Genomic DNA, 25175 nt, shown 5'->3' with positions numbered 1-25175 from the left:
TTTTTTTTTTTTCCCAGTAATACTAGAGTTTGAATTCAGGGCATCATGCTTGCTAGGCAAGTCCTCTACCTCTTGAGTCACTTCACTAGCCCGTTTTTGAGTTGGGTATTTTTGAGACAAGGTATCATGGACTATTTGCCAAGGCTGGCTTTGAACCGTGATCCTCCTGATTTCTGCCTTCCAAGTAGCTAGGATTATAGGCAGAAGTCACTGGTGTCCACTAGAATACATTATTGTATCAAAAGGTATCCTTTTGATATCAGACACAAGGGAATGTTGTTTAAGTGTTAATAGAAATAACTGAGGTTAAGAAAGAATTTTTCAGTGAGAAGCTTTAATTGAAAGGGAAAAGGGATGGAGGAAAAAAAGGGGACAGCTCTAAATAGGAGGGTCAAACTGCCCCACAAAGAAAAGAACAGGGCTTTGGTCAGATAGCTAGAGTGCTTTGAGTATCTGGTCATTTTTTCACTACCCATGAGGATGGTATTTTAGAGAAAGTTCTTAATCTTTTAAGAAGTTTCTTTATCATGTATGACATATAGAGGTGATCAAATCATTTTAGGAGACATTATGGCACTACCTGGCACCTGGTGGGTTTTGTTCAGAGAAAAAGGATAAGGAAAGGAACATTCCACACATTTCCACAAGGGAAAGAAGAGACATTCTTATTTTTAGTGGACAACAGGTTATGAATTAAGGCTCAAGAATATGTCTTGTCACAATGAGGATGTCTCTTCTGCCTCACTTTCATTCATATACTCAGTGTAGTGTCCATACAAGGCAGTCATTGGTTAGACCCTGGATACAGAGATGCTGAGTAAGACGTAATTCTTCCATCCAAGAGTTTACTGTCTTCAGTTTGTATCCCAATAGCTCATAAAACATTGGTGCCATCTCTTCGGCACATTTCTGCTGTCTCTGTGGTCTGCCTTCTCCACCAGATGCTAGTGTTATCTTAGAGTTCCCTTTGTTTGAAACTTTCTTCTTAAGTGCAAAACAATTTTTAATGACTAACAAGCTCATGCACTTGGAAGTTAGTGAGACTGACATATTAGATCCTTATATAACCGTGAAAAATTTGAAGTCTTTAAGATGTAAAATAATGTGGTTTTTGTCAAAGTTTAATTTTGCAAATATAAAAATAATGTTACTCTAACAGTATATTCACTTATTCCTACTTGCTCAGAAATCCTTGTAGAATTCTGACCTATGATTCAGAAGACATATGATTTCTATTTCTCTGCTTTGTGCATGATGGCTCTAACTGAGCTAGTGGTATTGACTTGTAACAACTACAGGAGTAGATAAAAATGAGATTTTACACAGAAAGTACTTTGTAAACTAGGATGCCCTGTTCAAATATTAAGCTTTAAGATTTAAGAGAACTTGATCACTTTGGATCATTTATAACATTGTCTATTATAAGATTATTCCACATGTTCCTTAGGAATTTTTTCTTATGCTTTGGTGGATATAACATTCAGTATTTAAACCTCCACTTCAATTGGTTTATTCCTCTCTGACACTTGTTCTTAAACATGGAGTCATAGTCAGTTGAGGCCTTTAAAATAATTAATAAGTTACTATTATTAAAATATGAAAGTTCACAAAAGTTCTTACAATGTATCACCCCCTCCACAATGTACCTCCACCCAGTACAATTTAAAAAAACTAAGAAAAACAGATAAAAATATGAAAATTTAATTAAGTTGATTGTTTGGGACAGTACTGGGGTTTGATATAAGTTTTGAAAAATTAAAAAAAAATCAGTTCATTGCTATGTTATTGGAGTGTGGGACTGGGAGTAAAGGGAGTGGACTAGCAATGGTACAGTTAGATACTATCCTTGCCTTTCTTTACCACTTGCTTACATGAGACATTTAATTAATGTGCCCAGTGTGAACTTCAAAACCTCACTTTGGAATATGAAAACTACTAACAAGTTTAGCAACATAAACACATTAACTCTTTTTTAGGGTTTAGGTTTTGCACTAATTTCTTTTTATATTTTGATTTGTATGAATTGTATATTCAGATTCTAACTCCTAATCCCATCAACCACTAGTTTTTCTGTGATTCAAAAAAAGGTGCCAAACATATTATGCCTTTTCAGTTAATGCTGCTTTAAATGTGTACTATTCTCAAATAATTTTAACTCCTTGACTCTTAAAAATATTTGTGTCCTGAGACTATCTTTATGCTTTTGAATTACATTTGTCCATTAAGTGTGTGAATACTGAATTTTATATTATTAAATTACTTCTTCAACTTTTCACTTGCATCCTTCAAAGGGACTATTTACTAATTTATTCCCTTTTTCCATCAAAGGATATCATTATTCTATGGAATCCCTCCCACTTACTTTATAACATGGAATGAGTCTGCATAGTACTTTACTTGTTATGTAAAACTACTATGCCTATCTGGGGATGAAGATCTATTAAAAATGACTAAATAGACACAAAATTTGAACTGAGTATAAGACAGAACAAACAAAAAAATTCAAAAAAAAGCCCCAAAATAATGATAATGATTTGTTTTATATGGCTCTATAAAGAGAAATATAAAGATAAAAATAAATTAGTTGCCATTTTTCATAATTGTATTAAAATTAAAAACTTATCAGGTAGAGTAGCAAGAATTTTATAGAATTATAAGGTTGAGCAGCTGATTACAGCACTACTCATTATCTTTTCAGTATACTCACTATTTAACAAATAAAGAAAATTTCTCATACTCAAATCTACATAACTAATACACTTTCTTAGTGCTTTTGTATTTCATTCTGAAAAAAAATCTTTCTTGATGGGGTTGATCCCTTTAGAATTGTTCCCTTTTTCAATACATTATCTTATGTTTGTGAACATGTATAAACACTGGAACTAAAACCATAAGGATTGCCTCCAAGTAGTGGAATTTCAGTTACAGTGAAATAGAGTATTGGCGGGTCAGGGAAATTAGCATAATCACCTTCCTGGTATACTTGTAACTGCCCACAATTTAATGACCAAGATAGGCAAAAGTTATAAGATTTGGATAATGATTTCAATATGAATGATGTGGTGAGAGATCTTCTACAAAAGAAGACACCCAGGAATAATATACAGAATGGTCATAACCAGCAATGCAATGAAAATAGAAAGAAGACTAAAATACAAAGGTGTGTGAATGCTGAACTGGATTCTCCTTTCATTTGACATAGTCTTGGTGCTTTTCACACTAAATATGCAAAGGAATGAAAAGCAGTGCACATAAAAAGACATTTTTCTCAATTCTCTTTTTTAATAGAGGCTTTGGCCAGAGTTAAGAATCCTTTAAAATATATAATAATACCAATTTAATTTAGAAGACTGATACAAAACACAGTTTTTGATCAGAAATAAATAATAGATAGCATACAATGAGCCAAATATGAGTCATCAAGAAGACAGGGAACATGTATTCTAGCAGCCACAAATAACATGCTCCAAGAAGTTATGTGAACTTTTAGAGTCACAGATATAACAAAGTTAAAAATCAATGCATTTACCAAATACATTCCTGGTAGCATCAGGTAGGTGGGCCCTAGCTGAGTGAGGATATCTTTCTGATGTTATACAGTATTCTTAGTTTTAGGACTGGTAAAAACTAGAAGACTGCTAAGTTTAACCACACACCCAAGAATTTTACCTAATAGTCACAAAGGATGTGAGATCAGACATAGAGGCTAGTGGTAAGTGCCTATTAAATGGGTCTAAAGATAGCCCAAGATAATTTTGGCTTTCAATCTACAAGATGAGTTTTAAACCTTAGGCCTAAGCTCCTGGCTTTCATGTGTCAGATTCAGCCACTTACCTGAATACACCAAATAAAGAGAGCAGTACTGGTGAAGGTCAGAGAAAAATTTAATTAATGTGGCACAGGTATATGCTGGGAGAGGAAACATATGCATTTTAGCCCAACTCCCCAGTAGAGGCATTTGCTTTAGGTTTAAATAAAGGAGGAAGAACTGAGGTAGGAGGAGAGAGGTATACATAATTAGTATGAAATCCCAGTCACAGATGTGTTCCAGTGATTATAGGTGGGAGTCATTAACTCAGGATTGGTCAGGTGTGGTGTTGTGAGAATGAGTTATTGCTGTCTGCAGGGGGCAGCTTTGTTCCTTTCACAGGATGTTTATACATCAAATCCATCATTCCTGGATTCCAAAATAGCTGCAAAACAGCTGCAGGAGAGAATGCCTCAGAGCAAGGACAGAGATACAAAATGGAGGCAAGGATACCAAGCTTTTAGTTACTCTTTGGACATTTGCAGGGTTATGTGAGGAGTCAGTGTTCTTTTCAGCAAAAGCAGCTTCTAAGTACAATGTTATTCATCTGCAATATTCCATCTCTCTGCAACCATGATGTTCTAGTCAGCCAGTCTGTAAGATTTGCAAGACAGATGTGGCTTACTTTGCAAAAGTCAGGGGATATTTTGAAAATAAGTTTATTTGTTTCTACTAAAGATAACATTTTCTTAACATGAAATCTCTATAATTTACAAGTAATTGGTACAAGTAATGAGAAAGAGGCAAAGACTGATTCAAAACCAGGTAGAGAAATTGATTTACTATAAACAGTATCAGTTGTTCTGTTGTCACAGGAAGAGAGAAAGAGAAGGAAGAGAGCGAGAATGCATTTCAATAAGATAAGAACTGGATTTCTCAAATTAGATTCAAAAAAGCATGTGGAAGGCTTAAAGTGATTTCCAAATTGTCTTGCTATTCCTCATTTTCAACATTTCTGCAATAATTATAAATCACTTAAGTAATTTTAAAGCAAAGAAAAATTGTATTATAAAAACTGCCCACTTCCAATCTCATTTTCATAAGAAATTAGCTCAGATTTTCCAAAGTACTTTTCTCATTTTTGAAATGACTTATTTAAATAAATTTAGAGAATCATTTAATTTTCAAAAATATTCAACTGCCATTGTAGATAAACACTATTTTCTGCATGTTTAATATTTTGATCTTTTTACTACAGAAATGTCTTGTACATGCTTTAGTTTTTATATCATTGTTTATGCTTGGATAATTTCTATTTATGAATGATAATTTAAAAAAATATGTATCTGCTTTAGTGTTGGATTTCTGCTTCATTCAGGAAAGTATCTGGACCTTTAAATCAACTAAAAAAACAACAAAAAAAAAACCTAAAAAAAAAAATTGAACAATAATTCCTTCTTCTTCCAATGCTCTCAATATTCCTTGTTCTGTTATTTCTTACAATCTCTTCTCTCAACCAAGCACAATTTGTCCTTCATTTTGTATTTGATTATATCTTACTTATTTAATTGTAAGTAAAATTAGTTTCACTGTCTTAGGTCAAAATAGATGAAAATTTATATATTTTGAAAAAATCTCTTACCTTCCTGCACTGACAGCTTTGGTATAATAGGGTGCTATTGCAGTAATAAGTATCATTTTCAGAAAGATGATAGCACTTAAGCATGGACCAGCCTAATCATGGTGGAGATCAATACTTGTTTCCAAGCAATGTCATTACATATTATATGCTTAATGAAAATCATTCAAATTAAAATATATTCAATCATTTGTTTTGAAATGTTCTATCAGATAGACTATCCTACAAAAGTGGAAGGTTTAATTTAGCTGGGCAGGGATGATATCTCTTCAGTGGTGACAGAGAAATTACAGAGGAGATGGCTTGCCTTCCTTGATTGTCACTTCTCTATACTTTTCTACAAATATTTATTTATACACAAATTGAATGAAATTTACATAGTTATAGTTTTGCTTTAAGTTTGACTCAAAATAATTCATATAAAACTAAAGCACAGTACATTTATTTAAAATACCTATTTCCTTATTACTGAGCCTGGATTCTATGGAAAAGAGGACTTTTTCTATTGAATTCTGCCTTCTTTTGGTAATTTTGTACTTTTTATATCTTTGTATTGAAAATGTGGTCAAGTGCAGAGATGATCCTGGATAGAGAGGCTTTCAGGTGCCCAAAATAAAGACTTTCCTTCAATACTGGAGAAAAATTAATGGATCTCACAACAAAAATAAATCATTTGAAATGTTTTATCCTATTAGCAGTTTATACTCTATGAAAGAAACTGTTATCTCCTCATTTAAAATGTTTTGCCCCATGACAGAGACAGATTTGATAAACCATAGAACAGATAAAAAAAATCTTCTAAACCAGAGGACAACCATGGGTCATATACGATGCTTTTATATGGCACTGCATAAATTAATCTAACGTAAAATATTAAAGTAAAAAATTAGGCTTCCATTTCTCTGAGAACACTCCTTTTCTCCTACCCTCTGTCTGTACACTATTTCTATTATTTCCAGTTTAATCTCAACTCCAAATCATTGTACCAAATGTATTTGGTTGTGATGGACACAGAGAAGGAACAGTTTAATTTTAAATTGAAGAACTGTGAAAATGTTCAAGCATTGCCTAAATTTAGGACAGTCTTAGATGAATCTGTTGGTGAGCTTCTGTAATCCCGCCTATGAGAGGGGCGGAATACTAGGATCAAGGTAAAAGTCCATCTCTGGCAAAGCTAGTGAGACCCTGTATCAAAAGCCAAGCCAGTCATGCTGGCTCATGTCTATAATTCCAATGAAGTAGGATAATCCCAGTCTGAGGCTGACATCTTGCAAAAAGCACAGACACTATTTGAAAAATAAACTGCAGTGAAAGGGCTAGAGGTGTGGCTCAAGTGGTAGAATGCTTGCCTACCAAGCACAAGGTCCTGACTTCAAAATCCCCAGTATCACCAGAAAAAATAGAACAAATTCTTAATAATGATTAGGTAAAATGAGTAAAATGAACATTGAAGAGCTTTGAGGAATATTGGGTATATATCAGGAAGCTATACAAAGCAGTGAAAGTTTTATAACATAAACTAAATTATGAGAATGAAATTTTAAAATCAAGACAGAGCAAAATTGAAGTATTCAAAATGACTTTAAAAGTCAATAACTCCCAGATAGGATATCATTTTAACCTGATTGAAGGAAATAATGTAAATAATATAATATGTATGTGCATATATACCACGTTTTCTTAATCCATTCATCAATAGTGGGATATCTTGGCTGTTTTCATAACTTGGCTATGTGAATAGCGTTGCAATAAACACCAGTGTGCAGGTGCCTCTGGAATAACCTAAGTTGCATTTCTTTGGGTATATCCCTAGGAGTGGGATTGCTGGATCGTATGGCAAGGTTTATTTTTAGTTTTTTAAGGAGCTTCATGTTGTTTTCAAAAGTGGTTGTACTAGTTTACATAACCAGTGCTCTATTTCATTCTATATGTAAACTACTTTCCCTAATGTATCGATTAGAGGGAAAAAAAATGTTGAAATTGTTAATTTTGAAAGGGACCATGTACAGAAACATAGAGATCATCTTTGGCAGTCTTTAGCATAGTAACAAAGCAGTTACTGAGACAAATACCATGACCTCAGCAGACTGTTTATTTATTAAGTTAATGAAAAACAGGAATTACATGAGTGCTGTGAAACAGGCCCTATTCTAGGTCTTCTTTTTTCCCCAATGTATAATCAACCTTAGTTTCTAATCATTCCCCCTTCTAGTACAAATTGCCACCATCTCATTTCCATGAGAGCTAAGATTACTACAATAGTTCACTAACCAAACTCTGCTTCTATGTTTGCGGCCTCAAATTGTATTCCTCACTCAGCAGCCAATGCGATCACTTTAAAACACAAAAAAACCATGTTATTCACTTTACTTGAAGTCTTCTAATCATTGTCCAGTACTCTTAGATTAAGATCAATATCCTTACCTTAGCAAACAAAGTTGTAACCAACCTGCCTAAATCCATAAATGCTTCCTTGACTTTATTTCATGCACAGCTCTCCTTCATTTTTGATGCTCTGATCACCTTACTTTCCTGGCTTCTTTATTTAAATGAAAAACCTGCTTGTGTTCCAATAAAACTTTGTTTATGTTTATGAAAACTTGACTAGAAAGTAATTTAATATTTTGAATATTAAATTTTATAATTTTTTTCAATTATTTAAAACTGTCAAGACCAGTGGTAGGGCTGAACAAGAAGAGGTAGTAGAAGAGATTTGGCCTGCAGATTTGATGACACTTAGCCTACATTATTTGAATTATTTTCTTACTGGCCTCCCTTTCTGCAATTTCTTTGCAAAGTGTCCACCATGTTGCTCTTGAGAATTATATGATCACATTACAGATGTGATCATTTGTTTTCCCTGCATAACAAGGTCAAAGGAGCAGTACAGGAGCTTTTCAGGCATAGCATAGAGATACAGGCTCTCTAGGTAGAGAATGGAGTGCATAGATACAGTTAGCCACTGGAGATGCTGACCATGTATGGCTTGGGTGAGAGATGACAAGAAGTTGTTGGGGACTTAATGCTGGAGGGTTTTTTATGACACATTAGCAAACCTGGATTTTATTTTGCTAGTGGGTTATATTTTAAGGACTTTAAGAAAGAAAATGCATGGTCAGTTTTTCATTTCAGGAAAACATCCATTTATTACCCTTTACCTTAAGAATTGTTTAGATAGTAAGGTTATCAACTTCATTTTCAGTGGAAGGAAGAACAAAATCCAAATTGCAATCAGTTAAAGATTAAATGGTGGGCAAATTTATATCACCAAATACAGCCTGAGCTCTATATGAAAAAAGTCAATCCAAATCTGAAGCCATAAATATGTATTTATATGTATACATGGATATCCAAAGACATGTCTAAATACGTACGAATATAAAGTGACTCTGGAGAGGCATTCGAGAACTGGGATTCAAGTCAGGGTGTCAACCTTTTATTTTTTGCCATCTAATAAGGATAGCAAACTTAATTATTTTTCCTTAGTTTCTATAACAAATAACAAGGTAATTCAAACTGACAGTAGCTTTGAATGCCAATGTGTGCATTTATTGAATGAGATAAATCTGTTTTTGACTTTTATTGCACAGGCGAATAAGTCCTACTTGCATAATTTGGTGTCCCAGTTAGACATTTTTTGTCACTGTGGTATATATTTGAACTACTGGATATTACCAGTAGATATGGAGTATCATGTGATGTATTTCTAATCAGTTTTTAATCCTTTGTTCAATCTTAGCCTTGGATCAACTGTTCAGTTCTCTTGTGATGAAGACTATGTCCTACAGGGGGCAAAGAGCATTACTTGTCAAAGGATAGCTGAAGTTTTTGCTGCTTGGAGTGACCACAGGCCTGTATGTAAAGGTAAAGAAGACTTTTAAAACAGGAATGGTCTTTGAATATATTTTAATAATTTTTGTTTCATTGAGTATAAATCGCAATTAATTTTTTCAGTTGTAATCATTAAGGAAATCATTTAGCTCATATATTTGACAATATTAAAAATCCATAAAACAATGTGTTAGATTGCCAAGGACTTTCTGATTTAACAATCACACAAGAGACTGAAACTTAGAGTATGCACTATAAGATGTTGAAAATTCTGTTGGCCTTTTTAAAAAAATGACAATTTAGCTCCCTATATATGCATTAATATGAGTTTGTTTTTACCATAATTCTGTCTCCATTTGTAGAATTTGGCAGTTTAATTTCTTATGGTGGTGATGTGCTAGCTTTGCAGTTGAAGCTCAAGTTCTATAGTTAGATTAAACTCAGACAAACCAATGAGTGTTCTGGCTTTACATATAACCAGTAACTGCAGATTGTGTGTGTGTGTGTGTGTGTTTATATTGATAAGTAGATAGATAAATGGATGATGGATAGGTAAATAGAGAGATAGCAATTGTTTATATATACGTGTGTGTTTATATTTATATTACAAAACACTGACTCAAGACAAAACAATTTCAGATATAGAGAAAAATATTATGAAAGGAAACTGAAGTATTAAGTGTTCAGGAAGGAAACAAGAAAGGTGCTAAACCAATGAATTTAGGATATCTTTTAATTTTTTTAGTGGGAATTCAAATATATTAAAATGTATTCATTACATCTGACTTTGAATTCTAATAAGCATTTCACAGTAAAAAATAATTATTATAAGGCAAGGTGATTTCTCCTTGTTTCAATACCATAATCTTCAGACTTTATAAAACTAATATGTGAATATCATTGGACATAAACATAAGTGTTTTCAAGAAGCATTTCATTGATGTTAGATAGATTCCCAACAGCAAGGATTTGTTGTTCTTGCCAGTAGAATTAAAGATACTTCTCAATTTTAAATCTTAGTCAATGATTTGTGTGAAGCTTAGAGATCACTGTGATTTCATTGAGACAAGGTATGAATATAGTTTAAAATGTTGTAGCTTTTCTTGGCTTCCACATTGTTACACACTTTTCCCACTTTCTGATTGCTTCTTTGCCATCTGGTTCACTTGTTCATTTTCCTCTTCTTTAAAGTTGTTACTAGCCAGGAAAACCCATCTTCCCCCCACCCCCATCCTTTGTCTAGCTCCCACTCTCACAATTTCTTCAAATGAAATGCTTCCATATGAAGTACATGAGGCTCTTTCTTCCTAAACTTTCTAAAGCTGTATTTGAAAATGAACCTACTGACCTTCCCAATCATTTGTTAGTTGGTGGCTATTTTTATCAGGCATTTCGGATTTTTTTTTTAGTAGCTCCATACTCATGATTCCTTTAGCTGTTCTTCTCCCTCAGGGAACATTTTTACAGAATCACCATACCCTGTAGATTCTTCTCAGATAGAGTGAGGATGATGTCAGGAGAATTGAGAGAGCGAAGATCAGAGATTACTATAAAGGGAATGAAACAAAGTATTTCAGGATTGACTGGATATAGAAGGAGGAAGTGACAAGAAGGAGTACAAAATGATGTTCAAGAAGAATAATCTTGTGCAGTTAATAAATGTAAAGGAACTGAAAACATAGCTATGTGGGAGAGTACTCACAGATTCTATAACATTGTCGTCATTGGCACCATCTTTAAATTTTACTGCATGCCAGGCATTTTGTTAACTACTGTGTTTACTTTATCTCATTTAATCCTCAAAACAAACTGATGGAGGCATTGCCACCTCCATTTTAGAAATGAAGACCATAAGGACTAAAAAACTCCACTTTCCCAAGCTCAAATGGCTGAAAAATGGCAAAGACTTTTTAAAAGATTTTTTGTAAAATGGAGAAAAGCCAGATTTCAGAGCATTGAAGAGGGATGAGTAAAGGATAATCTAGAAGCACCAGACACACTCTACTCACTTGGCAATGACAACCCAGAGAGAGAAATTCTCAGGTTGAAGTAGAAGTTTCCTGTCCTATGTATATGTTTATTCATTATCCTTCTAATTTTTAAAAGCTTGCAAAAATAACATAGAGTATAATAACATTAAAAATAGATAGTAAAATAAAGATGAGGAAAAGGCAAAAAATACTCCTATGACACTTAACAAAATTTACATACAGTTGTGTAAACAACTTTTGAGGATGGTTTACATATTGGATTTAAACATTGTACCTGCCAAATCTATGAAATTTGACCACTTTATACACACACACACACACACACACACACACACACACATATACCCGCAAAAATTCATTAAATGCAAGTACACTAATAGCTAAAGCAAAGCAAACCTTTTCTGGCTTTGAAGCACAAAGCATCTTGAATTTTCTCTATAAAGTAAAAACTGAGTAACATGCTTTGTAGGGTTTACCTATATTGATATCCTGGCATTAAACAGAATAGTAGATGGCAACAACCTGATTTTTTGTGCTGTCTCCCACTCAAGATGAAATTCTAGCCATTACTGGCTTCAAAATCATGTGTTTCAAGTATCCTACTTCAATGTGACATAAATTAGATGGGTGCATTTTTGGTACTAAAATAAAAATGTGAAAACAGTTCATATGCCCAAGAAAAGGAGGCTGATGTTAACAAGAGAACAAAAATCTGACTCAACAAGTTATAGCCAGATCATGGAATTTCTATATAAAATTCAGACTATAAACCATTTTTCACTCAAGACTCATTTGTATAAAAAGAATGAATCATATTTATGGTTGTAAATAGTTCCAAGGCAGAAGTAATGTGTTATATTATTTTGTTATTTTCCATAAACTGTACAACACAAAGAACAGCTCTGCACTAACTTCAATTTCAAGAAATGTTTGTAGAATATTAATGTATGATTGTTTTTCTAAGATTCCAAGATAGATGGTGGTGTCATGTACAAACAGTCATTAGCTGAGAGGTATAAAAATTGTATGTTCAATATTCATTCATATATTGATAATAATTTCATCTAAATTTACATCATTTCTGCAGCTATTAATCACTTCTACATCACTTTATTTGTTCATTATTTGCAAAGTACATATGTGTATGGCTTATAAAATACATTTTGCTGCTGGAAATTACTATCTGTGGGGCTGGAAACAGTAATAGAAGGGACATGCTGAAATAGTAATTGAAGTTTTAAAATGACTATCCACTATGAGTCTGAACAAAGAATAGTTTTCATGTCTCATGGGTGCTTGGACAGAATAAATATGCTTTTTTCCAGAGAGCAGCATAAATAGCAGTATCAGTGCAGTGCACCTTTGAGATATCATTAATATAGCTGCTATGTATTGCATGGATGAGCAATCAAGAAATGGTGATTTTTAAAGGGACCAAAGGTTCACACAGAGAGAAAATTATGAATTAAAAGAAAAGAGAAATTCAGTAATTAACATTAATGATTTTGCACAAACTCAGACAGTAACTCTCATTTCCTAAATGGAATAAGGATATGAATGATTTTTCCATTTACAATTATTCCTTTGTTGGAAGTGCGATAGATGTCCAAAAGCTGGAACTTATGAGAGTAAGCAGCTATATGTGTCGTGTGACATATAGAGTGCTAAATTTGGACTTTGTGATGTTGAAAATAATAGCACATTGTTATGGGATTTATTATTTGCTTAACTTGGAACCACTTAAGGGAGTTAATAGTGATAGACTGAACAAATATTTTTGACAAATTTTCAATCAATGTTTATTTGGATGGTCTCAAATAATCAATATTTGTTGTATTTTAACACACAAGGGTAGGAACCACTTGTGGGAGTAATAGAACAGGTGAATAAGGGAGGATTAGAACAAATTCAAGGAAATGGGAAAGTACTGGTATCTGGGATAAAAGCCAAGGAATTAATTTGTAATTCCTTTATTCATTAAATCATTAAATTGTTTATTCATTTATTGATGTACTGATTAGTTTTTATTCATTCAACAAATACTTAAGAACATGAGAAAGTGTGGTAGATTAAATTCTATATTCAATATGCACTACAAAATATTTTTTCTATATTCTATTGATTTACAAAGCATAAACAAAAAATATGGTAATATACAACAGTTCCTTTTGCACACAAGATAGATGCAATCCTCTGAAAATTCAAATGAAGATTATTTCAATGTTTGTGAGAATGCCAGTCAATAAAAACTAGGGAGAAACGTGTAGATAGAACTTAAAAACTATTTTGTATGTCAACAGAGAAATTTGATTATCAAAATCATCCTGGAGAATATATTATGAGCAAAGTCACAATGGTATATCTAGGGAAAGAGATGAGGAGGATGGGCATTCCAATTTGGATAGTTATGTGAAAGATGTAGAGCGAGACAAGACTAAAAATGTTATGTTAGGTATCTTCTCCTTTGAAGTGTCTCAGGAAGCACCCTACTCTCCCCATTCTCCCATTGTCACTATTTTAAAATTCCAGTACTACATGTACTTCAAGACTTTTCATTTGGATTAGGTTTATCTTACATATGACTCACAGATTAATCTCATCCCTACCTTACTCTCATTATTCCAAAGAATATTCAGAAACTCTATGCTGTTCTCCACTTTATGTACTGAAAGCCAGTAAAATAAAATCATCAAGAATATGAACTCAAATGTCAGATTGTTTCAGTTCCAGTCCATAATCTTCTACTTAAATAACATACACTATTTATAATAATCATATTTTATCTATAAAATGAGTACAATTATATATTAGTGCTATATAGCAGTTAATTAAAACCTGTATGAGGATAGAATGAGAAATCCATCTAAAGCATTAGACCCAGCCTAAAACAGTCAATATTTAATAAATACAGATGGTGAAGCAGTTATTTAGTCATATTGCTGCTAATAATAATCACTCTTGATTTCCAGAATCATCCATGATTCCACTTCATCTAAATTTGTTTCTTTAACTTGTACCAGAAGTTCATTCTAACATGTCAATACTTAATACAATCACCTGTTGATTTTTATATATGTCTGATCTGCCCCTGAATAACAAAATAGATAACCATATTCTTCTGAGCTTTCAAAGTCTTGTTCAAATTCAACCTCCTCCAAAAATTCTTACTGCAATTATCATTTATCCCCCACTTCTTTAAAGTTTCTCTACAAGTACTGTCAGACAATTTAGCATTTCTTTTTGCCATTGGATCCTAATTATTTCACGGACAATAAAACTTAGTTCTGTGACCAAAACCATCCCAGAAAGATCTATATAACCAACATCTAAAGTGCTTGAATTTGGAGTGTATCCCATTCAACTATTACCAGTAAAAAGTTATCACACTTATCCATTGTCCATCAATTGTCTTTGATTAAAAAAATATATAAAAGAGGGTTAATTTCTTCATATAGAAGTAAAATGCATATGTGAAGTTTACATGACCTAACAGCTTAATGTGTATTTATTAATACGCATATTAACGTTTTCAAAATTTTTCACGTTTTAATATTTTATTCTCATTTACAATACTTAGCCTATTGACCATTATACTCATATTTTTGTGCATATAAGTTGCTAAGTAAGCACTTAATCAATATTGTATTAAGATTTAATTAACTATAATAAACAATTTAAAAAGATAAAAATGTGATCATTGCAAGCAGACAAAGTTGCCCTGGTAAAATGCTTCCTGTGATACAAAAGCAATTAGAGTGCTTTGCCCAAAAGCAAACATGAACCTGCTGAAATTTATCAACCAGAAATGTACATGGCAGGTGTTTTTCTCTTGCTATTGTTGATGCCTTCTTAGTTTCATGAAACAATGTCACAGATGAAATGATGCATAATAAGGAAGATATTAGCAATTAATAAAGCGACATATGGTGGGGAAGATAGACAGATGGTGTAGGTATGGAAGTTTATCACACACATATTTCTTGGTGGTCATATTTTTTTCTAAAGGCAAAACTTTTATATTTTATTATATAATTCAGATTAATAAATAAGCCTTATAGTGCTCTACTAGTTAATAAATTTTAGTAAAATGTGATTTGCCTATTATTTGATGGAAATTGTTGATGATACAGCTATAGACACTACTCATAGAAAACAGTTCATTTAAAACTCAAAACTACCTAAACAATTACAAATTTTGTGTTCCATTGGTGCCATTCCTATAATCTTTCTGTTTCATACATTCTTCCTAGCTTACAAATATTAGAAAAATATGAAAATAAATAACAAATAAATGCTTTTTTTGGTATATAGTGGGGAAATATCAACAGATATCAAAAAGAACTACCCTTTTCCAACTCAGTCACCTGCTGAGAGTATGGCCTTGCTCATTTGCTTAATCTTGCCTGGATTTCAATTTGCTTGTTTGTGAATTCATGAGAGTATATGTACACATGGAGGACAATGTCTTCCAGTTGTAAATTCTATTCTCAAGGACACTTGCTGCTTTTGTAGACCATTAAAACATATTATAGTTATTTTATTTCAGTATTATAAAATGTAATAAAATGTAATTTTCAGGCCCAGTACTCATCTCAGTTCCTGCTACAGAGGCAATAATAATTTAAAAAAACATGAGATAAACAATTTAAAAGAAAATACTGTTTTCTTCGGCACTATGTTTTGAGTATCAGTTTTTTTAAAAGGCCAGTATTAGATTTATTTAGTACTGAAACTGATCATCAAAATGCTTAAAAATAATTTACATTCTGTAAATCTTTCATCCATCATTTAGGATAAAAATATAATTTCATATCAAAGTAAAGATTGTTTCAGCCATTTCCTTATATTTAATACATCTCTATAATACCTTGATTTTGAATATATGTCTTTAGAAAGCTAAGTTAACTATAATGTGATTCTAGAATGTGCTACACATTGAGGATTATAATTTTGAAAATCATAAAATGGAAGAAAATGTTAGTTTTTAAAATCAAATGATAAGAATTGTAGCAGATTTGGAAATAGAAAAATAAAGAGGTAAACCATTTTTCAATTTATAGTAAATGTATTTCTTAAAGCCTCAAGATTTGAAGATTAACAATGGTATGGTGAGTGACAATATGACCAATAAGACAGTAGCTAAGGAAATTAAAAGAAATAATAACCCCATAATAAATGGATGATTTAGCTAAACTAAACCATGAATGTTTGAAAATATCTGAAATGTAGTATCCTAATGCAAAGAGGAACAAAGGAAAAACTAATAAGTCACTGCAGGGAATTCAAAATTTGGAAAAGGACCTGCCTATGTAGAAAGAAATTTGAATGAATTCTTAAAATGAAATCTTGGAGGTCTCTTAAAAGTCTCTCATGATGAAGAAAACCTTATTTCTGTGTTTGCTGACAGGACGCATAGTTATCAAAAAGCACCTGGAAGGACTTAAAAGCTTTTGCACTAGTTCTAATCACAGAAAAAGATGGAAGAACTAGTAGTGTGGAATGAACACTTCCTTATTTACCCTCCACAGTGATAAGCCTCTTTAAAAATATCAACAGAGCTAGTTATGGGTAGGACATATTGTAAATAAAAGTGATCACATTGAGTCCTTTAGAATTATCTGGTGCTTTGCATATGTACTCAAAACCTAGAGTAGTATCATGCAAAGTAGAAGAAAGACATTCAAGATGAAGAAAGCTATATATACAGCCACAGTCATAAAGGAGACCTGTCTATCAGAGAGAGAGAAAGACAGAGAGAGAGAGAAAGACAGAGAGAGAGAGAAATGGAGGGACATAATGATATTTATCTTCAGAAAGGTGAATTGATATTGAATAGTATTATATGCTAATGTAAATATTGGGTTTATCTTAGATTCATTAAAGGAGAAATGCTTTCACTTTATGGCAAAACAGGACAGTATATTAATTTAATGCACTGAACGAGCATTTATTGATTGATAATTACATGCTTTTTGCAAAATATGCTATGCACTGTGATAAGGACTGTAACTAGGATGCAATCCCTACCTATAATGAGTTTACTCAATTTGTCTCAATCGGGAGGACAGGAAAAGAGATTATAAAGTTAATATACAATTGCAATAATTAGTTAATTTTGGTGCTGAGGATTGAACCCAGGGTTATGCACACGCTACGTATGCACTGTAGCACTGAGGTACACCCCAGCCCAATACTGTATTTTAAATTCTGTGCTGTGGCTATAAAAAATGGAAGTGACCTATGTTTGAAAGATATTGTAAGGAATGCTTCTCAAAGGAGGAAATACCTGAGCCAAACCTTGAAGTACAGTGGTGAAGACTAATGAGGAAAACAAAACAGGATATGAAGAATGCAACAGAGTGAGGTTGTCAGACATTCAAAGATACAAACTATCAGGAACCTGTATGCTTTAAAAAATGAAGTATGGCCATTTTTTCATATAACTGTCAAATGGCAATTTAACTTAGTATAGCCATTATGGAAAACAGTATGGAGGTTCCTCAAAATATTAAAAATAGACTTATTTATGGTCCAGCAATTCCTCTACTGGGAATAACATCCAAAATAAATCAAACCATTGTGTAGAAAACAAGTACACATTTCCATATCAACAGATGAATGACGAAAATGTATTAAATAGAACTACTGAATATGATTCAGCCTTAAAAAGAGGGGAATCTGTCATTTGTGACATGGATGAATGTAGAAGACATTATGCTAGATGAAATATTCTCAGCGTAGAAAGACGAACACTTGATTATATATAAAGTCTAAAATAATTTAACTCAGAAGCAGAGACTAAAATAGTAATTTCAAAGGTCTGAGTTGTAGGGGGTATGTAAATGTTAGCAAAGGGGTACAAAATTTCCACTAAACAAGATGAGTAAGTTCCTGATATCTATTGTATAACATGATGACAGAAGTTAATAATAATATATTATAATATATAAAATAATATATGCAATAATATAATATATTATAAAAATACATACCTAAACATTGCTGAAAGAGTAGATTTTTAAGTCTTCTCACCACAACAAAAACATGCAAGTGAATGAGTTAAGAATATCTTAATAAATTTTATTTAATCTCACCACAATGTAGACACATACCAAAATATTATATGCTGTATATAATATTTACTTGTCAATTACACATTCATAAGTCTGGGGATTTTTTGAGGGTTTGGCCCAGTTAATCGATACTCCACTGGCTCCTCTTCCTAATTGTGGGTTATGACCATTCATTACCTACATTAAATTAATGAAGTACGCTACAGTCAGCTTGTGGTATAGATGTTGTTCTTGCATTTCCTTGTTTACAAGCCACATTCAATATATAAGACACATGTTAGGATGTGTACCTTTGTTTAGCATTCATTTTATGCTGCCCAAAATATCATTTATTTTAGACTTATATTTCTTTGTGATCAGAGTACTCTGTCCTTGTGGATAAAGTGCTGCTGTGTTTCACCTCTGAGCATATCTACAAAAAAAAAAAAAAAAATAGAAAATGTAAGAGAAAAAGTGGAGTATGGTCTGAGAGACATAAATTGAACTTACTCACTTTGCAGGTGATTAACAAACTTTAGGTAAAAACCAATATGACTTTACGTCAGTGATAAGAGCCATGAAGAGAAAGAGAAGTAAACTAAGGACACAAACATGAAAGGTATAAGAAAAGTTACTTGAGTCTGTGGAGTAGACTGGCAAAGGCACACCTAAAACAGGACATGCATAGCAGGAGACTATAGTGTTATGATACCACAGAAAGGAGGTACTTCCTAAGTGTGATGTGGCCAGCATTGTTAAACGCTGCAAAGTGATCAAGAAAACAGAACTCATTGAATTCAACAGTCAAGAGGTCTCCATAACCTTGGTAAAATCATTTTTTTGGAATTATTGAAGTGGAAGCCACATAGCTATATGGAGAAGTAATGAGGTAAGAAAATTGAGGCTCAACGTGGAAAGCAGAAGCTAGATATCCAGAGCAAGGGAAAGAAAGACTTAGGTTAGCAGGAAGGGACACAATTGAGGAAAGATTGGTTTTGAAGATGTGAGAGGCTTAATAATGAGGACAAAGTATAGTGCTTGGGAGAGTTAGAGTTACAGGTGAGAGCTAAGCCAACTGGAAGATTACACACCTGGGATATGAATGGTATGGGATTTAGAATTAAGGTGAAGGCACTGTTCTTGAATAGGTGTTGACCATCTTCTCTCTAAGGTGGGAGACTGGGAGGAAGGCTATGAAGAAAATATGTCTTTACTTTTAGCTGAGAAGCAGAAGAAGGCATCTTTCTCTAGTGGTAGAATCCCCTACAACCATTTTTCCTACAAAATAGGTAAGGTTAAATGAGGAGAAGGAGTTTTTTAATGAAGACGGATGTAACTGAAGACAAAGTTGATATGGATAGGAGGTTGGAGGAGGTCAGCAAGCAGTCAGCCTCTGAGAAACACCATGATATCCTGAGGGTTTCATTTAGCTCAGTGGTCCTTGTCTCTGGTTGCACATTAGCATCACCTGGAGAGTTTTTAAAATAAAAACTCATGCCTGAGGCTTACTCCAGACCAATTAAATATAGTCTCTAGAGGATAATTCAGTTAATACATCCCTCTCTGTGATAAATTGATCAATTTAACTGTATCAAGGATACAGAAAACAACTTGAAATGATCCTGTTTCATAGGCAGTCTCTCAGTTATTCCAAGGAATAATATACTTAGTTGCAGGGTGTTTGCTAATTTAGTTACATGTATTACATTGCTGATGTACCACTGGTGCATTCAGTTCTCTGGGCCAAAGCAGCAACTCACCACTTCCTCTTCTCACTGGTCATATCCAAATACTGAAAGCAGTATAAATTTGCACATTAAATATCAAAGATGGGCTCATTTTCATACATATCATGTATTACCAGCTGGAAATAGCACCGATTTTCTTTTGAGATAAGTGTTCCTTGGGAAGCAATGAAATGTGGTTATAACTAAACGAGACACACATCATTTGTACTCCTGCCGTCCTTTCCAGTCACATTTAACTTATTTATTTCAAGAAAACAAGTCAAGACAAATGTTGATTTGGAGCACAGAAATAATTTTGAGAGGAAAATTAAATAACCAAACAGGCATTTATGAAGCAAGAATTCAGAAGAACCTACATAGGGGAGGACATCCAAAGACACTGAATTGGTAACATAGACTTAGTTGAGGAGCTCTAATTATAAAGCAAGGACAGGATGTGTGGGCATGGGATTGAGATTCAGTATTAAATGTCTACACGAACCTGTAAGAACACTGGCAGTCTAAAGCTTAGGAAGGTTAGAAATGTTAAATAAGTTTAAAAACAATTTTTAAAACTTTTATTTATGTAAGGCAAGGAAACTAAGTCCTTTTATGTGCTACTTCAATGTTCTCCCTCATTCTTTTTACATATATAGCATATTATATATAATAATAATTATTAATGTGCAGGTAAAAAAGGTATTCAGAGAAGTACATTATTGCTTTAACTATAGAGCTTGTTAGAATCTCTAATTTTTTCTTCTTTGTTTATCATTAAAAGTAGAACTGTAGTATGCAACACAGTTCCCAAAACATAATCTGACTGAAAGTCTTGAAAGATACTGGTTTACACCACGTCTTCAGAAATCATCTAACTATTCTTACCTTGATTTTCTTCTCACATTTGTTTTACATATTACTATTAGAAAGCTCTTAGTAAAACACTGCTTTCAAAATGCCATTCCATTCTGCAGATAATTCATTGGTTTACCACTGAAGTCAAAAATTTTAATTTGACATTTTGGAACTTCCAAAAACTGACTGTGAAATACCTTTCAACTTTATATCTTATTAGTTCCAATTGCAATGCAGAAATGCAGTTTCAAATAAGTAGATATGACCAAGTCTAACACTACTTCCAGTATGTCCCTTTAGTGAAGGGAAGCCCAGATGTAAGTGTGAAAAGACTGGAGCTCAATCTCCATTGGGGTTATAGTGACATCCATATTTTCTTCAACTTTGTCTCTGTTACAGGAACTGTACCGACTACTTTATGCATAAATGCACACATATATTCTATAATCAAATGATATACTTTTATAATTAAAAAACATGTCAAGGAAATTGCTCAAGTGAACACAACTCTTGGAGTATAATACTGCAACCAGGACTCAAATCTAGATGTGTGTGATTTCCAAGTTCATCTTGCTTTACTTCATCACACTGAAAAGTGTAGTATGTACAAACCAAGGACCCGGTGATTTTCAGTTCAGCTTTGCAAATGTTCACAGAAAGTGTTGACTTTATGGAATTACTTGCAAGTGGAGCAGACTCCTACTCCCCGTGTGTATAAGATTTTTTGGTGTCCTCAGATTGGAATTGTTCTTTCTGTGCCACCTAAACCCTAATTCAGCAGTATTTATGGATTTTTGTCCAAAGAATTTTCCTGACTTGACTTTTTCTTTTCTGGTTCACCTCACCTGAGTTCCCTTTGAAAGTTTACCCCTCACTTCTTAAAACAGACTCTCCAAATTCTAAAACACTACCAACCTACCTGATAGTTAGGCATTCATACTTTCATCTTTTATTTTCTTGGGTGTCAAATATTATGATAAACATTGGGACACCTCATTATGTTTCCTGTACTACAGGAAGCTTGAGGTTACTATTAGTCTATGAATTGATTAGATTTGAAAAAAACAATGAGCTTTTCTATGGATGATCACATCATACAGCTATAAATTAGAAGATTAAAATGAAACAAAACTCTCAGGAAAAGAAATTTTGGGTGGAAAAATTGAAAAATTTGGTGAAATATTGAATAATATGAGAAGACACTTAAGCTTTGAAAGAAGATATTGATGCACGGATGACACACTACTGGGAACCATTTAGCCTGTTGGAGAATGTAATCTGCATGTTCCTCTACAATACCTGAAGTGTTTATATATGTGTAACAGGAGGTATTGGCAATGGCACATACCCCCCCTTGTTTAGCCAAAAGAAAATCTAGGGCCAGGTGGTGGTCCATTACCATACAGGCAAGAGACGACAAAGACCTTTGCATGTCCTTAATGGAAAGGCCTACCTGGTCTGAGGTGTCCTCTACCACTTTGGTTAGGTTTTTTTGTAGTTGCATGATTGGCAATCACCCCATAGCTGATTCCAGCAAGGGCTGCAACTAACACTGTTATCCCTAAAACTGTTAAAGTAACCTCTCTTTTATCCCTATGGGAAGCTGTTTCTGTTGTAGTTAGCATTTCTCTTTTTTTCCCAAATGGCTGCATGAGCATGCAGAATCAGGAAGGTATAGATGTTGACTCTCTGTTCTTTTGACAGTCTTAGGCCTTCTGTTAGGGCCACTAATTCTGCCAGTTGAGCACTTGTATTAGGAGGAAGAGGACCTGATTTGAGGATGTCAAATTCTGTCACAACTGTAAACTCTGTATGTCTGACACCATTTTTGACAAAGGAACTGCCATCAGTACCTCCTCACATGAGTGCTCAGGATTTCCCTCTGCCTCTGGTAGAAGGGATATAGGATTTAGGCTCCGACAGGTCCTTAAAGTTATTTTTGTCCCTCCCAGAAGAAGGGCCTGATATTTAAGTAGATGGCTGTCAGATAGCCAAAGTTTTCCTTTTGAGTTTAAAATTCCCATAAGTTTCTGAGCTTCAGGCAGTAGAAGGCTTATTGCCGCCATTGCTCTGAGGCATCCTGGCCATCCCTTGGCTACCTGATCTAACTCTTTGTTTAAGTAACCTACTGGCTGGGGAGTGATGCCCCGGAGCTGAGTCACCACACCCAAGGCCAGTCCTCCCTATTCATAGACATATAATTGAAACTTGTCTTGTATTGGGAGACCCAGGGCAGGAGCTGTCATAAGAGCCTTCTTTAACTTGTGGAATGCATTTTCTGACTTGTCATCACACTCAATAAAGGGCTGGGTAGTATAAAGGCCTGCCTAGGTCTGCATATACTAGGATCCAAATTCTACAGTATCCTGTGACCCCCAAAAAGGCCCTCAATTGCTTTAGAGTTTTAGGTAGAGGAAACGTCAGGATTGAATGGATTCTGTCTTTTCCTAGAGATCTCATTTCTTTCTCCAGGACAAAACCTAAATATGTAACTCTAGACTGACACAATTGGGCTTTTTCTTTAGAGATCTTATAACCTCTATCTGCTAAGAAGTTTAGTAAGGACTCAGTGGCTTGTGAAATGACAAGCTCATTTGGTCCACAGAGCAGGAGGTCACCTACATATTGTAGCAGAGTAGCTTGTGGGTATTGTTATTCTGCCAAGTCTTGGGTTAGAGCTAACCCAAAGAGGTGGGGGCTGTCTCTGAATCCCTGGGGGAGGACAGTCTCCAAGTGACCTGCCCAGACTTTCTTGTGGGGTCCTCAAAGGCAAAGATAGGTTGACTTTTAGGGTGTAAGGGAATGCAAAAGAAGGCATCTTTTAAATCCAGGACAGAGTAGTACGTAGTACCCTGAGGTATTTGGGCTAAAAGCATATAGGGATTTGGAACTACAGGAGAGGCACTACTGCTTTGTTGATTAGGCAGAGATCCTGGACTAGCCTCCATTTGTTAGGTCCCTTCCTGACACCGAGAATAGTAGTATTATATGGGCTGGAGCATTCTATTAGCAGTCCCTATCTCTTTAAGTCTTTGATTATGGGAATTAGCCCCTCCTTAACTTCTGGCTTTAAAGGATATTGTTTTTGATGGGGAAACCAGGAGGGGTCCTTGAGATGAATTAGGACTGGTGCAGCTGTTTGTGCCCATCCCACAGTGTGTCTATCTGTCCACACCGTGGGGTCTACTTGTTCCTCTATTAGGGGCAAGCAAAAGTACTCTCCTGGGGGTAAAAGAAGCTGTACCCCCAATTTGGATAGAAGGTCTCACCCTAGCAGAGGAGTAGGGGTTTTTGGGACAATTAAAAAGGAGTGACAGAAATGGAAATCTCCCCAGGAGCAGGCTAAAGGCTGAGTGAAATAACGTTCTAGAGGCTGGCCTGATATGCCTCGAACAGTAATTTTCTTGGAGGCCCTGGGTCCGGGAGAGAAAGGAATAGCTGAGATGCTGGCTCCAGTATTAATAAGGAGGCTGACCTTGTGCTTAATTTGGGGCTCTTCTGCTTTTATAGTGGTTACAGAAGCCTGTATGGGAGGCCCTGGGACCCGTCATTGGGTGGGAGGCTCTGACCTGGTTCCCCTGAGAACCGGGGACAGTGTGCCTTCCAATGTTTTCCCCGACAAATGGGGCAGGGTCCCAGAGGTAGCTTTCTCCAGGGCCACTCCCTCCTAAAATGGCCTGCCTGTTCACATTGAAAGCATGTCCTCAGGTTTGGACTTTGCCCCAGGGGAGCCTCTCGGAGAGCTGCGATCAGAGCCTCCTGCTGCTTATCTTTTCTCTTTTCCCTTTCCAGGTCCTTCCTTTCTTTTTCTAAGTCCCTGTTATAGTATACAGATGTGGCTACATGGACCAATTTGTCCAGATCTCTGCTCCCTTCAGCCACCAATTTCTGAAGCATTTTATGGATATCTGGTGTTGACTGTGTTAGGAATTTATCTTTTAGGACAATTTTCTCTTCCTGTGACTCTGGTATAATGTTGGTATGCTTTTGTAAAGCATCCTTAAGTCTCTGTAGGAAAGCTACTGTAGTTTCTAAGGGTCCTTGCTATACAGCTGTGACTTGGGAGTAATTAAGAGGTTTTACCTTGGCTCTTTTTAGTCCTTTAAGAATGTAGTGGATGAAATGGTTATGGCTCCATTCATCATTGTCATTTTTAGGGTCCCACTTAGGGTCATACCTAGGCACTGTCTGATCTCCTGTTGGAATTGGGAATCCAGGCTCCCTTCTAGGTATCCAATGTCTTTGTCTTTCTTCTCCCTCCCCCTCCTCCTCCTGTGAGGGCCCAGTAGGAGACAGGCCTGTAGGGCCGCTTTTATCTAAGTGATAATTGTC

The 25175-nt window shown here is 34.6% G+C and overlaps 1 protein-coding gene across 6 annotated transcripts in view; it reads left to right on the top strand.

Moving 5' to 3' along the window:
• Csmd3 (CUB and Sushi multiple domains 3) overlaps positions 1-25175 on the top strand; it is a 1205819-nt gene that overhangs the window by 527207 nt on the left and 653437 nt on the right. For all 6 annotated transcript variants that reach the window (XM_074069090.1, XM_074069089.1, XM_074069088.1 and 3 more), the window contains one exon: positions 9127-9251. In XM_074069090.1, coding sequence (XP_073925191.1) covers positions 9127-9251 — 125 coding nt within the window. The remainder of the gene's footprint in view (positions 1-9126; positions 9252-25175) is intronic.

Source organism: Castor canadensis, chromosome 3, assembly GCF_047511655.1.
Source record: "Castor canadensis chromosome 3, mCasCan1.hap1v2, whole genome shotgun sequence".
Classification (NCBI taxonomy): domain Eukaryota; kingdom Metazoa; phylum Chordata; class Mammalia; order Rodentia; family Castoridae; genus Castor; species Castor canadensis.
This window is presented reverse-complemented; position numbering and strand designations above follow the sequence as displayed.